At 40.1% G+C, this 17390-nt stretch overlaps 1 protein-coding gene across 18 annotated transcripts in view; it reads right to left on the bottom strand.

Moving 5' to 3' along the window:
* ULK4 (unc-51 like kinase 4) overlaps nucleotides 1-17390 on the bottom strand; it is a 735705-nt gene that overhangs the window by 435688 nt on the left and 282627 nt on the right. For all 18 annotated transcript variants that reach the window (XR_012129586.1, XR_012129585.1, XR_012129584.1 and 15 more), the window contains 2 exons: nucleotides 2314-2365; nucleotides 2074-2215 (listed from right to left, as the gene is read on the bottom strand). Coding sequence is in view for 14 of the 18 variants with exons in the window: in XM_073232503.1 (XP_073088604.1) it covers nucleotides 2074-2215; nucleotides 2314-2365 (194 nt within the window). In the remaining 4 variants the exon portion in view is untranslated. The remainder of the gene's footprint in view (nucleotides 1-2073; nucleotides 2216-2313; nucleotides 2366-17390) is intronic.

Below are 17390 nucleotides of genomic sequence, written 5' to 3'. Positions count from 1 at the left end.
CATAGTCAGCATTATTTATTTTAATGGCCACTTCACTTCTATGAATTATATACTATTACTATTATTGTACTATTATAACCTTCATTTCAAATGTTAATAGGAGAGATTATAATAATGCATCTAACCATAGTAGTAGTATTGCTAAACAGTTATGAAGAGGGTACTATGTCCCACACACTGTACTAAGCGTTTTACAAGAAGTATCCCATTTAATCCTCACAATTATCTTCGGAGTTAGGAACTATTATCGCCATTCTATGGATGAAGAAACTGAGGCTTAGAGAAGGAAATGCAGAGCCAAGACCTGCATTCCACATCACAATTGGTCCACAACCTTTACAAACATTCCACACTGCATCCCAATAAGTTACATATTATCTAAAGTGCATTTCAAGTTGCTTAATAATAGAAACCTGATCTCATCAACATTATTTTTGTTCTTGAACTGCCATGCCATGTGATTTACATTTTTATTTTCCTCTTTAATTTCTCATCTCTGGAATAAGTAAAGATATATATTAAAGGAAATACATATTATTTACTGTAGCTCAAAAAATAAAACAGTAGCACTGAATTATGAATTAACTATTTTTATTAACCATTTCAAAAGTAGGTAGGAAAAATCTATTTCAAAGTTGTATGATGTTACCAAGCTATTACTATACTGTGACGTCCTGTTGTGGGAAAAGCCTGTCCCTATTGTGAGGAGACATTTCAGATTCTTAAAAATGCTTCCCTACTAGCAAATACCCAAAGCACATCTTTCAAAAATCACATTTTGTACAAAAACTATTATATTTACCTGCATACCTACATATTATACAAACTACACATACATACTCGTGTGTAAGAAATGCAATAAAAATATATTTATTAACAGTTTATCACTGATAAAGCTCCACATGACAACATTTTATAACTTTCTCCTGTAGACAACAATTTCCTTACCTCAAGTGTCAAAAGTATTCTTACTGTATATATTCATTATCAGGAGTCTCCTTGAAACCAACTGCAGAAGCAGAGAAGAAAAAAGAGACAAGAAACTGGCCCTACCAACCACGCCCTTACAGAGTAAGCTCCAATCAGTCAAGACAGGCTCCCCGGACTGACAGCAAGGTCACACACGGGCTACGCGCTTCGTAAACTGCGCCTTCCTGAACCAACTAGGAGAAGTCGACTCCTTTGGAATATAATTAGGTCTCGTTCCTAGAGTGTGGAAATTAATTTTTTTTTAATGAGAACAGGATATTTTCATTAGTTGAATAGAGAGAAGGGAGCATTTGGTAAAACTGCCGTTCCTGAACACCTGCTGAGCTGACCCAGACTGCAGCCCAGGCCCGACGGAAGCCGTGGTCAGGAAAGCACATCAGCGCGTGGCACACAATCCAATGTGATTTGTTTAATTCATAAAAATGTCTTTAATGGTGACACAAGGCATACACTTTTTAACTCTATTTACTTTTGTTCTATAAAAGTCACAGTGTTGCCTGAATTATACGGTGTCATTTTAGAGTTTCACACAGTTGCACTGGGTGCTCTCGGTAGCCCTACTACGCATTTGCTGTGTGAGCAGTGAAGCAAAAGGAAAAAGATAACCCATTTCTGTTCATTAATACTCATTACTTGTTCTGCCACCAATCCTCCCAAGAAATATTCTGTTTGTAACTAAACAATTTCCATTCTAAGAGTTCAGTGGTAAGGAAAATTTCTGTCCATTTCTATTATTTCAAAGTAAGGCCAGGAAAAGTCCCCATTTCATGTCCTAGTACTCTTGTAATTTCGACCTTGAATAATAAACCTTCTCTCTCCAGCCACACCTTTACATCTTCATAACCTCAGAGTCTTGGGCATTGAAGAAAACAGATAAAGTTCTAAATGGATATTTACCAAAAGGACTGAGATTCATTTGGGTCCCTATGCACTGTAGTAGTTATTGCCTCTGTCTCTAGACCTCTTGTACAGTGAGTACAAAAATAGGACACCAAGACCCTGAGTCTATCATTGGACCTAGTTTGACAGAAGCATCCTGGCCATCCTACACTTCGCTGTGCGAGTGCAGCACATGGGACTTACTGGGGAAGTAAGACATCTCTGATAAGAGTCAGAAGATTGCTGTGAGAATCAGCCTTCGCCTCCTTGCCATCCTCGACCTCCTGGTTCACGAGGAGAGATACGGTTTCTGAGAGCAACCGCAAGCTGAAGAGTCTCCACTCCACTTGAAAGAAAACAAAATGCCAAGAATGTGACTACACAGAGATAGAATGAAAACAGAATTGTGACTGCAGGGATTCTCACTGATGAGGTCACACTTACCATTTTGGCTTTGAACCAAGGAGACCAAGGGTGGCAGAATATAATCAACAACCTAAAAGAAAAGGTAGAAAAGACTTAGTTCAAGTCTCTATAAATACAAAACCGAAATCAACCATTATCTATGCTTTTTCCATTGACAGAAAAACTAATCAAAGAAGTGAAGAAAATCAACAGCAAAATTTATCCTGGATTTAAATTCTGCATGACATCAATTTAAGCTCATTTAACTCTGAAAAAGTCCTCCAGTCAAAACTACATTTTGATCATCAAAACAGTAATTTATTAAAACCTTCAGCATTTATGAAAGGAACTTCAGCATATATTACAAAACCTAGTTGGCACGGGTTGACATAAAACCATCAAATTAATATATACTGGTGATTGTTACTCAAGGTTAAACGACAATTGAAATGTTGGGGGAAAAGGAGACATATAATCCTCATGTTTTATCAAAGCTATGACAAGTTAATCTTGGTTATTTTTAGAAACAGATTCAAAAGAACAAATCCAATATGCAGATCATCTCTATCTTCCTTATCACATCAGAGTACAACCATATATGTTTTAAAACCTACTCCAAAATAGTAAGTTTCTTCCCCCAAATGAAAATGGACAATGAAGAACAAATCATTTTTCTCAGCCTAATTTTGATACCTACTATCTTATTTGATGAACTATTTAGGCAACAATAAACAAAATTCCTATTGTTTACAACTGAATTTATCACTGATCCTAAGATGCTTATTTGTTCTCTCCACACTGACCGATTGGCAGGAGAAGTTGTTCACAGCCTGACACTACCATCTTGCTATGTAAACCACAGAAACAATGCCCTGCATAAGTAAGAATGTCCATGGGTAGTGGCCCATAGTGTTAAACTGTTTTGGGTCCATTTCACATAGTTTAGTTCATATGTAATATTATCTCTAGATACTTGTACAAGCACCCTAAGAACCAGAGATGTTTTGTTTACCTTCTTCCATTAAGTGATACAAAGCATACATATCGTGCTGTACTAAAGAATTCTGAGAACTCTAAACTGCCAGTTATGTCAAAAGCAAAAATATGCAAGGTGAAAATATACCACACTATCAACACCTATCAACATGATCAACACCTACCTTAAATGTTTAAGAGAACATATTAAGAGAGGAGTGGGACTGAATAAATTATCTAATAAGGTTCAACTGAAGAAGTCTGAAAAACAACAAGCAAGCATGGTCAAAACAGCCAGAGTATCAGACAGAAGATGAATAGACAAAAATCAATAGTATTTCTACATGCTTACAACAACAAATTAAATAACATAATTGGAAAAAGATGCCATTTACAACAGCAATAAAATTCTAAGGTGTCTATGGTATCATGGCTTTTACAGAAAAAAGTATATATTTATAGGCATGATATCCATTGATAGAGTTCTGAAGAAAAGCTTGAAAGTATCACAACCATCCTCACAACAAGAAAAAAGCTGAACTGAAAATCAACATCTCTTCTCAGACGTATCAGAGAATTGAAGTCACAGGGTAAACCGTTGCCCCAAAAACTGAAGAGAAGGGCAAATACAGAGAATCACAGCTTAAAAGGAGCAGAAACCACCACTGGAGCAAGCAACTGATATAAAAACTTAAAGGGTAATGACTAATTGCTAGAGCCTGAGCTTGAGAGAGAAAAATTCCTGGAGGCCCAGCCTTAGTGAAGCCTCGACTCCCAGGAATTCACCTTCCAGAGCCCCACCAGATTCTCAGGGTGAGAGTCAGAGAAAAACCCCTCATGCTTCTGGCAGAGAGAAAGGTAAATTAACCATTTTGGGAAACATGCAAAGAACGCTCATTTCTTCTTAACAAAGGCCTGGACTGAAGGGACACTATTTTACCAGAACTCAACAGACCTGAGGGAAAAAATATCCAACATCAGCAAACTCAGAGCCTTCCTGTGTCCCCTACGGAGGTGGAAAAAGCAAAGAAGCACTTGTGAAGGTCACAACCCAGATGCACAGGCTCACAAAAAGGATGAGACCTAATCACAGATCTGTGGAATGCCTTCCCTCCTCACCGTGCCTGACCGCAGCATCAACAGGGCTCCTGCACAGTAACATAGGACTACAACTGAGAGACATGTAATATACAGGCTTTATCTAGAAGGAGTCATTAGGGAAACCCAAAGATAACAGGAGAGACAAAAACAAGGACTCTAGAGGGATATAACTTCTGAAACCTACAGCTACACAAACAGTAAACACAGCCTGACTCCTAGCCAGACAAACATAAAATGTCATACAAACAACCCCTTCATCTCAGTTCATTTTACCTGATATATCATATATCAAGTGAATATTTAAAGTGTTCAGAGAAAAAAAACAAACACTACTCTAGCATTCTGAGTGAAATTCTACCTCAAAGGTAAAAGAGAAATAGTTTCTTATACAAAGAAAAACTGAAGAAAATTTTTGCCAGTAGACCTGCCTTGAAAGAAATGTTAAAAGAAGCTATTCAGAGAGAAGGAATGTGACATAGGTCCAAAACGCACATCTGTGTGTCAGGGAAGAAACACACAAAGGTAAAGCAAAGCCCCTGATGAGAAGACTCAGAGAGGCCACCTCTCCGCATATTGATCTGTAATTCCAATATAATACAAATAAACATCCCAGCAAGCAAGGTTTTCATGGATTCCTCATATTGATTCTATAACGTACTTGCAAAGTAGCAGGTCAAGAATAACCAAAAAGTTTCAATAAAGCATCAGGCAGATCTGCGTCACCCTTTCGAGTTTCCAGGTTTACTGTGATGGAAATAAAATGGGACAAGCACGGGGCCAGACAGAGAGACTCACGGAGTACAGAGTCCAAACACAGACCAGTCGGGGGCTCAGTAAGGGGCAGAGGGGAAACACAGATTACTCATGGAACGGTATAAGTACAGTTAGCTATTTGGCAAAAAGTATCAAAGAATGAGAAAAAATAAAATAGTTACAGGAAGCTTAAAGATCTAACAGTTAAAAGCTTTTAAAGGAAAATATGAGAGAATAGCATTGTGGTAAAGGAGGAAAGAATTTTTTTTAATGATACCTAAACAGCACAAACTAAAAGGAAAATGCTAATTATTTTGACAATAAAATGAAAAACATTTGTATAGATGAGTCTCCATAAACAAAATGAAAAGAATCTGATCTATTGGCTAGAGAAAGTTCTGAAATCTCCATACCTGACAAAGATCAATATGCAGAATACATTTAAAAAATTCAATTTGAAAAAAACATACCCCAAAACTGGATAAAAGATACAAGCAGGTGGTTCCAAAAGTGGAATACCCAAATAGACAATAAACATATGAAAACTATCCAACCCCACCAATAATCAGAGGACTGAAAATTAGAACACTGAGATACCAATTTACATATATCCAGTTTAAAAATCACTTAATACCAGTATTTGCAAGATGGGGTGGGAAATTGGTACTCACATACCATCCTAGGTCAGTCAACTGGTATAACAACTTAGAAGAACAATTTCATAATACCAAACAAATCTGAAGATGAAAACACATCCTACAACTCAACAATTCTACTTCTATGTGACATATTCAACAATATTCATTGCAGATCTGATTTCAAGAGTGGATAAGTCATATATTTAATGACATCAACTTGTAAAAGAATATAGACAGCATGACATTGTGTATCTTGAAACAATACTGGTAATCTTAATACATACTAAATGTAAATTTCTGTATTAAAATATATCCCATAAGTTTTAAAAGAAAGAATCTTAATTACATCATTGAATTTTTTAACTAACATAGTTTTTCTTTGAATAACTCAAGGCAATTATAGTACTATCCCAGGATGATACAAATTTAATCTTGCAATTGAGAATGACCCTGTAGAAGTAACAGGGGGAGGATAGTAATGGGGTAATAAAATGCTTTCTATAATACATAAATCAAGACTACAAGAAAATTTAGAAGCTTATTTGACTATTCACTTTTAAGTCATACTTTTGCTGAGCAATGACAATCACTTTATCAAATGAAAACTATCCACAAAGACATGTACTGAAAATTTTTTTTTAATTATACTGAAGATGTCTGTATCCTTGGCAAGTCAAACTAGGCAAGGGACATAAAAAAATGAAAAAAGTTTCAACAATTTTATTTATATTCTATTCGATAACTATGTAGATCAAAATAATAAATGGCTTTTAGAAAAATATCATTGTTTTTAAAATCCCAAAAAGGAAAAGGAGATTATATGTCTTTTGGCAAAATGTTCACTTAAATATGTGATGATTCTAGCAAAAAAGAAGACATGAAAATAAAACTTTTAAAATGTTAGTTTCATTGTAGCATAGATCAAAGAAACATATTTAGTTCTGGAGTAGTTTTAGGCAGAAAATTCAAAGAAAATTTAACAAAGGAAATATTTCAATATATTCCCATACAAATCAGAAGGGTTACTGAATTTAATCTCAACAAAATGCAAGGAAACAAATTATATAACTGATGCATCCCAACATTTACACAAACATTTAATTGTAGGTAGACCCACATAAGTAGATATACAAACACACACAAACATAAAAGAAAATGATTTAGATGAGCTTGCAGTATGCATGTAGGGGATTTTATCACCACCACTATCAAACTTAATAGCTACTAAGGGCTAGAAAGGAAATGAGCCCATTTATAAATATGTATACACACAAATATAAAGTAACTAACATTACATAAATCGGGGTGTGTAGATGAGCTGGAGTTTCTTGGAAGAAGGGAGGTATGCTTTGCTGTTATCGTCACTGCCGTTGCAATAAGTAAATGCTAAGAGTTATACTCCAAGGACTAAGAGATCCATGTGAAGACTTATCTCCCCATCGTCCCCACCTCTGCTTTTTTGAGATAGAGCAATTTACTCTGAATTTTAAAACATCCAGATGAAAATAAAAGCAATCATCTAGATATGTGATCTACAAGATACCAGTCAGAGATGAGAAAACAACTCTCAATTAAGAGAAAAGATTGGCTCAAGATGACAGAAGGAGCAGAGTTCCAGCCTCAGCCTCCAGCCCGCAGCCCCTGGGCATCACGCACTTACTTGCTCACAGAGGGGGACTGCTGCAAAATAAGAGAGCAGCTCCAAGGGTGCTCTGAGGGATCAGCAGAGCACAGGGGCAGGGCACAGGAAAGGCTCTTGGGAACACAATTATGATTACATGGGCCCAGCAGCAGGGCAAGTTTGTCCTTTTTAACAAATATTTAGATTACTGCATTTCAATACAAACATTTTCCTACAAACATATAACACTACATATTTTATTTTGTTTTGTGTATTTAAAAACATCATTTTGAGAATAATTCCACAGACCTCACCCAACTGCCAGTCTTCCAATGTACAAAACACAGAAAGAAATAAGATTCCAAGGCCAAGAACACCACACCACTGGGCCATTCAATTCTTGTACCCTTCTAAGAGTATACAATATTACTAGCCAATCCACATATCTTGAAAAAAGGACTAATTTCACCAAAGAAAAAAATATTTCTAATAGACACTTCACAAGTGTGAACTTCTGATTAGAGCCTTTCAAATGCCAAACAACCACTCCTGAGGGTGTATTCCCTTCACATACAAACTAATTCTTCATCCTAGGGCAGAGATGAGAACCAACTCACACACATAGTTCCATGCCTCTAAGATGAAGTGTCTTCAAGTAAATTAGTCTAAGCATCTCAAAAGAATACTGGGAGAAACCTTAATTACGGATTCACTTCACACTTCTCTCCCGTCACATACACGATCCTTTCTGGCCATAATACCCACTCCTCACCGAGGAGCCCAGGCAGGAGTTAATTCTTATTGCCTTCAAGATTTAGCTCAAGAATTGGCTCCTCTAAAAATCACCTCCAGACCTGTTAAAATGAGCAGAGCTCCTGGGACAGCCCATGCACATCACCGATCCACACTCTTCGAGCCATGTGCAACCTGTGCTTCTCGTGCATCTCTTCCTCCCAGTACTGAACCTATTCGGAGCAGGGTCTGCCTGCAGCTGACAAGTGCAGTCCTTTAAAGAGGTTGTTTACAAAAAGTACTTAGTATGAAAATAAGAGTGATGAATATATAAGTAAACCAAATGCTTTTAAGTTTTCTGGGGTCCACTTTTGACACCACTTATCTAACTATTCAAACTAGTTTATCTTCTTAATATGAGTAGGATACAAAAAGCTTTGAAGCCTAAAAGGTATTTTACAGAACACTAATTTTTCAAAATAAAAAAACAAAATACCTAATTTGCTTTTGTATTATATTGCCAGCTGAGGTCACACCAAATCTTGAGTTTTAAATAAAACTCTCAGCCCTGCAGGCTGTATGAAGTAAGGGTCGTCCCTAAGATCTCTGAGAATGCACAGGAGCTTGCTTACTTTCCTAGGGTTCCCTGCCAACTCTTGAGTTTTTATCCCACTTACTCTAGCATTTTATTTACTTTTCACCTTCTGCTATGTGCTTCTGAGAGGTTGAATAGGGATATGGACAGTGGTCAGACAACATATGACAACAAGAATTTGGCCCACACCCTCCGCAGGAGGCAGCCAGGGAAGCCATCAGATCAGGACGGTTAGGACTTGGTGGAAATGACTGCCAGCTTCGCTCTACTTTTTGTACCCTGCCCCCAACAACTCAAGACCAGCCAAAGAAGCCAGATACACTCCCCTAACTACAGTCACATAGGATGCCATTTCTCATTAGCCCACCTCCAGCAACCCATGCAATGAGGGCACACCTTAGCCTTCCCTTTTTCATATGCTCTGCCTGCCTTTGAGTCTCAGCCAAAAGCAAGTAATGGTGCATACTTCCTTGCTGCAGCAAGCTCCAAATAAACAGCCACTGCTATTCTCATGTGGGTGGCCTTTGTTAATTTCCCCCTTTCTACTGTACCATACCAACATGGAACCAGAACACAGTCCCATTTTAAGGACTGAATTTAAAAGTCTCACAAGTTCTCTGTATCTATACCAGACTTCACTGAGCGTTTGGAGTGATGCAGATTTTATGACTGCAACTCCAATAAGATCTGAATATGAGACTTCCTCTTTTTAGTCGACATTTAGTCACCTGCAACATTGACTTTTCTCACTAACCTTCTCTGTCCACAAGCCCTGGGCTCCTGCCCTGTTCTGTATCTTCTAGGCCCCATCTTTGTTCCTGCTCCTTTCCTCTTCTCTCACCTCACACATTCCCCAATGTCTGTTCATCATTTATGCAAACAAATGTACCCTGCCACCCCCATCCCCTTTGTCCATTCAGACTTTGAGGCTACTCAGAGATCCCTACCTACAAAAGAAATACAGACCCATCTATGGCCAGCTGGTTATAAAAAGGCCGGGAAGATGTATTTAGGTAACAGACAGCTTTCCCCTCTCTGCCAGCAGAGTATTCCCAGGGATGGAGCACCTGCATGCAATAAGGAGATTCTCCTCTGCATAATCCAAGGCCTACACCTCCTCCCAGAGATGAAGGATTCTCTAGTCCCTATATACTCTTAAACAGTATTCATTTTTTATTTTCTTCAATTAACACCCATTCATTTCTATGTAAAATTGTGGCTAAGTTCCCTCAGGAATTCATAAATTTCAAATCTTATTTTATAGCAGTACAAAGAATGATTATTGATTTATCATGTCACAGAATGTTGCTGATTGAAAACATAATATTTGGGAGTTTTCTCAAGATGGCAGCATGAGTAGGGTGGCAGAAATCTCCTCAACAAATGAGATATATTTTGAAAATACAGCAAATACAACCATTATTAAAAGAGAGACCAGAAGATACAGTACAACAGCCAGGCTACATCAACATCTGCTAGAACTCAGCATCTCACATAAAGGGTAAGATACAAAGCTGTGACCCAGCGGGACCCGAGCACTCCCACCACCCCAGCTCACCAATGGGAGGAAAAGAACTAGAGTAGGGAGGGAGTGGAAGCACAGGACTGCTAAATAACCAGCCCTAGTAATCTGCACTGGGAGCACAGGCACACATTGCATGGTGTACTGGGTACTAGAGAAACAGAAAAGTAAAAGCCAAGACTGAGACTCCAGGTGGGTCCCCAAAACCGGCCCCCCTGGGAAAAAAGAAAAGCGGGTGCTTTTAAAAGTCTTGAAGGGACAAGGGTCTAACAGGTTGACAAAATAGTACTGGAACACTCAGCCCGGCAGGCTGGGAATCTTAAGGAACTTCAGCCGCCCTAACCACTGCGGTGGCAATGCAGTCCAAAGCCACTCATGGCGATAAGCAACCAGCCGATCATTCCCCACCGCTGGCAATGCAAGCAAATTGGCTGACCCACCATTGATGCAGACCAGCCGGGGAGCAGCCCAACCCACAGCAAAGACACAGAGTCTTTTCCTAATGCACACCTAATGGGGCCAGACCCAGAGGCTGCCGCCAGCACACAGCTACCCAGCACAGGCAGAGGAAGCTTGTGCAAAGTTTAGAAGGCATGAATGGGTGCCAATCTTGCAGGAGAAAATAGGCCGAGCACCTGCAATCCCTGGAAGTGCCCTAGGCCATCCCAAGGGCCACCCCACCCACAGCGGCTCAGGGGATTGACCCAGAGACTGCTCCCGGTGTGTGTGAAACCGACACAGGCAGCAAAGAAGAGCAAGGTAACTGGCAAGCAGGAAGGGACTTTGTTCTCCAAGCTGACACACACGCAACTCACTGGTGATCACTTCTATCACCATAAAAAGGCAGAAGAACCTGCTGCAGTTCAAATTCACTCAAACGCAAGAGAGAGGGCATGGTGAGACCAATATAACCAATCTTTCTGAAAAAGAATACAAAATAAAAGTCAAAACATGCTGATGGAGCTGCAGAGAAATAATCAAGAGCTAAGGGATGATTTCTGGAGGGAGAAAACAGAAATAAAAAAAAAAACAATGGAAGGATTTCAGACCAGACAGGATGAGGAGCAAGAAACTGTTAATGGAATACAAATCAGAGAACAGGAATATAGAGCAGCTCAGGCAAAGAGAGATAAAAGGATCTCTAGGAAAGAAAGAATATTAAGAGAACTATGTGACCAATCCAAATGGAATAATATTCACATTACAGGGGTACCAGAAGAAGAGAAAGAAAAAGAGATAGAAAGTGTCTTTGAGGAAATAATTGATGAAAGCTTTCCCTAGCTGGGGAAGGATATAGTCTCTCAGACCATGGAAGCCCATAGATCTCTGAACACAAGGGAACCAAGGAGGAGAACACCAAGATATACAATAATTAAAATGGCAAAGATCAAAGACAAGGACAGGGTATTGAAAGCAGCCAGAGGGAGAAAAAAGATCACCTACTAAGGAAAACCCATCAGGCTATCATCAGACTTCTCAACAGAAACCTTACAGGCCAGAAGAGAATGGCATGATATATTTACTGCAGTGAAACAGAAGGGCCTTGAACCAAGAACACTGTATCCAGCATGATTACCATTTAAATTTAAAGGAGGGGTGACACAATTTCAAGATAAGCAAAAGCTGAGGGAATTTACATGCCACAAACACCTCCAGAGTGTATTTTAAAGCGACTGCTTAAGAGGGAACAACTCCTAAGTATAAATAGATGTCACCAGAGAAAATAAACTCCCAGCAAAGAAAGCAGACCAACCAAATACTAACTAAAAGCAAAAAATAAAATCACCTATCCACAAAAGCACTCAAGGGAAACACAAAAGAGGAGAGAATAGGAGGAGCCAGGATGGCGGCGTGAGTAGAGCAGTGGAAATCTCCTCCCAAAAACACATAGAGCTATGAAAATATAACAAAGAAAAATCTTCCTAAAATAGAGACCACAGGACACAGGACAACATCCAGACCACATCCACACCTGCAAGGAACCAGCGCCTTGCGAAGGGGGTAAGATACAAGCCCCGGCCCGGCGGGACCCGAGCGCCCCTCCACCCGGCTCCCGGCGGGTGGAGAGAAACCGGAGCGGTATTTTTTTTTTTTTTTTTTTGGCGAGCGCTTTTTGGAAGCCTTAGAGGGACGGGCCCCCGTTGCTGGGGAGGCAGGGTGGCGGGACCGGTGAGCAGGTGCCTGGGAACGGCGCCGGAGGACAAAGAATATCCCGCGTTTCTCCCTGCGGGTGCCTGAGACCGGTGCCTGAGGACGGAGGAGGTCGCGCGTTTTTCATTTTTTTTTTTTTTTTCTCTTTTTGGCGAGCGCTTTTTGGAAGCCTTGAAGGGACGGGGACCCCAGTGCTAGGGAGGCAGGATGGCGGGACTGGTGAGCAGGTGCCTGGGACCGGCGCCTGAGGACAAAGAATATCACACGTTTTTCCCTGCGAGACCGGTGGGCGGGTGCCTGAGACCGGCACTTGAGGACAGAGGAAATCGCGCGTTTTTCCCCTTTTTTTTTTCTCTTTTCTGCGAGTGCTTTTTGGAAGCCTAAAAGGGACAGGGACCCCGGAGCTAGGGAGGCAGGGTGGTGGGACTGGTGAGCGGGTGCCTGGGACCGGCACCTGAGGACAAAGAATATCCCGCGTTTTTCCCTGTGGGACGGGTGGGTGGGTGCCTGAGACCGGCACCTGAGGACGGAAGAAATCGCGTGTTTTTCCCCTTTTTTTCTCTCTTTTTGGCGAGTGCTTTTTGGAAGCCTTGAAGGGACAGGGACCCCGGTGCTAGGGAGGCAGGGCGGCGGGACTGGTGAGCGGGTGCCTGGGACCAGTGCCTGAGAGGACAAAGAATATCGAGCGTTGCTTCCCTGCGGGACCGGTGGGTGGGTGCTTTTTGGAAACCTTGAAAGGACAGGGACCCTGGTGCTAGGGAGACAGGGCAGCAGGACCAGTGAGCGGGTGCCTGGGACCGGCACCTGAGGAAAAAAAAAAAAAAAAAAAATCGCTTGTTTTTTCCATTTTTTTTTTCTTTCTTTCTGTTCCCTCTCTCATTGTTGCTGTTGTTGTTTTGGTTTGGAGAGTGCTTTTTGGAAGTCTTAAAGGGGCAGGACAGGTCACTTAGACCAGAGGCAGGGAATCTGGGGATCTCTGGGCACTCTAACCCCCTGGGCAGCAGGGAGCACAGAGGCCCCTTACAGAGATAAATAGCCTCCTGGCAGCTCCCCATCCAACGGGGCTCCACCATTTTGGAGGAACAGCCCCAGCCAGGCCAAGCCCACAGCAACAGCGGAGATAAACCCCAAAGCAACTGGGCGGGAAGCAGAAACCCTGTCTGCGCACAGCTGCCCAGCACAAGCCACTAGAGGTCGCTATTCTCCCAGGAAAAGGCTACAAACCAACAAGAAGGGAAGCTCTTCCAGCGGTCACTTGTACCAGCTCTGCAAACTATCTCTATCACCATGAAAAGGCAAAACTACAGGCAGACAAAGATCACAGAGACAACACCTGAGAAGGAGACAGACCTAACTAGTCCTCCTGAAAAAGAATTCAAAATAAAAATCATGAACATGCTGACAGAGATGCAGAGAAAAATGCAAGAGCAATGGGATGAGATGCAGAGAAAAATGCAAGAGCAGTGGGATGAGATGCAGAGAAAAATGCAAGAGCAGTGGGATGAAGTCCGGAAGGAGATCACAGATGTCAGGAAAGAGATCACAGAAGTGAAACAATCCCTGGAAGGATTTATAAGCAGAATGGATAAGATGCAAGAGGCCATTGAAGGAATAGAAGCCAGAGAACAGGAACGTATAGAAGCTGACATAGAGAGAGACAAAAGGATCTCCAGGAATGAAACAACACTAAGAGAAATATGTGACCAATACAAAAGGAAAAACATTCGTATTATAGGGATACCAGAAGAGGAAGAAAGAGGAAAAGGGATAGAAAGTCTCTTTGAAGAAATAATTGCTGAAAACTTCCCCAAACTGGGGGAGGAAATAATCGAACAGACCATGGAATTACACAGAACCCCCAACAGAAAGGATCCAAGGAGGACAACACCAAGACACATAATAATTAAAATGGCAAGGATCAAGGACAAGGAAAGAGTTTTAAAGGCAGCTAGAGAGAAAAAGGTCACCTATAAAGGAAAACCAATCAGACTAACATCAGACTTCTCAACAGAAACCCTACAGGCCAGAAGAGAATGGCATGATATACTTAATGCAATGAAACAGAAGGGCCTTGAACCAAGGATACTGTATCCAGCACGACTATCATTTAAATATGATGGGGGGATTAAACAATTCCCAGACAAGCAAAAGCTGAGGGAATTTGCTTCCCACAAACCACCTCTACAGGGCATCCTACAGGGACTGCTCTAGATGGGAGCACCCCTAAAAAGAGCACAGAACAAAACACACAACATATGAAGAATGGAGGAGGAGGAATAAGAAGGGAGAGAAGAAAAGAATCTCCAGACAGTGTATATAACAGCTCAATAAGCGAGCTAAGTTAGGCAGTAAGATACTAAAGAAGCTAACCTTGAACCTTTGGTAACCATGAATCTAAAGCCTGAAATGGCAATAAGTACATATCTCTCACTAGTCACCCTAAATGTAAATGGACTTAATGCACCAATCAAAAGACATAGAGTAATAGAATGGATAAAAAAGCAAGACCCATCTATATGCTGCTTACAAGAAACTCACCTTAAACCCAAAGATAAGCATAGACTAAAAGTCAAGGGATGGAAAAACATATTTCAGGCAAACAACAGTGAGAAGAAAGCAGGGGTTGCAGTACTAATATCAGACAAAATAGACTTCAAAACAAAGAAAGTAACAAGAGATAAAGAAGGCCACTACATAATGATAAAGGGCTCAGTCCAACAAGAGGATATAACCATTCTAAATATATATGCACCCAATACAGGAGCACCAGCGTATGTGAAGCAAATACTAACAGAACTAAAGAGGGAAATAGACTGCAATGCATTCATTGTAGGAGACTTCAACACACCACTCACCCCAAAGGATAGATCCACCGGGCAGAAAATAAGTAAAGACACACAGGCACTGAACAACACACTAGAACAGATGGACCTAATAGACATCTATAGAACTCTACATCCAAAAGCAAGAGGATATACATTCTTCTCAAGTGCACATGGAACATTCTCCAGAATAGACCACATACTAGCTCACAAAAAGAGCCTCAGTAAATTCCAAAATATTGAAATTCTACCAACCAATTTTTCAGACCACAAAGGTATGAAAGTAGAAATAAATTCTACAAAGAAAACAAAAAGGCTCACAAACACATGGAGGCTTAACAACATGCTACTAAATAATCAATGGATCAATGAACAAATCAAAATAGAGATCAAGGAATATATAGAAACAAATGACAACAACAACACTAAGCCCCAACTTCTGTGGGATGCAGAGAAAGCAGTCTTAAGAGGAAAGTATATAGCAATCCAGGCACACTTGAAGAAGGAAGAACAATCCCAAATGAATAGTCTAACATCACAATTATCAAAACTGGAAAAAGAAGAACAAATGAGGCCTAAAGTCAGCAGAAGGAGGGACATAATAAAGATCAGAGAAGAAATAAACAAAATTGAGAAGAATAAAACAATAGCAAAAATCAACGAAACCAAGAGCTGGTTCTTTGAGAAAATAAACAAAATAGATAAGCCTCTAGCCCAACTTATTAAGAGAAAAAGAGAGTCAACACAAATCAACATAATCAGAAATGAGAATGGAAAAATCACGACAGACTCCACAGAAATACAAAGAATTATTAAAGACTACTATGAAAACCTATATGCCAACAAGCTGGAAAACCTAGAAGAAATGGACAAATTCCTAGAAAAATACAACCTCCCAAGACTGACCAAGGAAGAAACACAAAAGTTAAACAAACCAATTACAAGCAAAGAAATTGAAACGGTAATCAAAAAACTACCCAAGAACAAAACCCCGGGGCCGGACGGATTTACCTCGGAATTTTATCAGACACACAGAGAAGACATAATACCCATTCTCCTTAAAGTGTTCCACAAAATAGAAGAAGAGGGAACACTCCCAAACTCATTCTATGAAGCCAACATCACCCTAATACCAAAACCAGGAAAAGACCCCACCAAAAAAGAAAATTACAGACCAATATCCCTGATGAATGTAGATGCAAAAATACTCAATAAAATATTAGCAAACAGAATTCAACAGTATACAAAAGGATCATACACCATGACCAAGTGGGGTTCATCCCAGGGATGCAAGGATGGTACAACATTCGAAAATCCATCAACATCATCCACCACATCAACAAAAAGAAAGACAAAAACCACATGATCATCTCCATAGATGCTGAAAAAGCATTTGACAAAATTCAACATCCATTCATGATAAAAACTCTCAGCAAAATGGGAATAGAGGGCAAGTACCTCAACATAATAAAGGCCATATATGATAAACCCACAGCCAGCATTATACTGAACAGCGAGAAGCTGAAAGCATTTCCACTGAGATCGGGAACCAGACAGGGATGCCCACTCTCCCCACTGTTATTTAACATAGTACTGGAGGTCCTAGCCACGGCAATCAGACAAAACAAAGAAATACAAGGAATCCAGATTGGTAAAGAAGAAGTTAAACTGTCACTATTTGCAGATGATATGATACTGTACATAAAAAACCCTAAAGACTCCACTCCAAAACTACTAGAACTGATATCGGAATATAGCAAAGTTGCAGGATACAAAATTAACACACAGAAATCTGTAGCTTTCCTATACACTAACAACGAATCAATAGAAAGAGAAATCAGGAAAACAATTCCATTCACCATTGCATCAAAAAGAATAAAATACCTAGGAATAAACCTAACCAAACAAGTGAAAGACTTATACTCTAAAAACTACCAAGTCACTCTTAAGAGAAATTAAAGGGGACACTAATAAATGGAAACTCATCCCATGCTCATGGCTAGGAAGAATTAATATCGTCAAAATGGCCATCCTGCCCAAAGCAATATACAGATTTGATGCAATCCCTCTCAAATTACCAGCAACATTCTTCAATGAATTGGAACAAATAATTCAAAACTTCATATGGAAACACCAAAGACCCCGAATAGCCAAAGCAATCCTGAAAAAGAAGAATAAAGTAGGGGGGATCTCACTCCCCAAATTC

Source organism: Manis javanica, chromosome 3 (genome assembly GCF_040802235.1).
Source record: "Manis javanica isolate MJ-LG chromosome 3, MJ_LKY, whole genome shotgun sequence".
In the NCBI taxonomy this organism is placed as follows: domain Eukaryota; kingdom Metazoa; phylum Chordata; class Mammalia; order Pholidota; family Manidae; genus Manis; species Manis javanica.
This window is presented reverse-complemented; position numbering and strand designations above follow the sequence as displayed.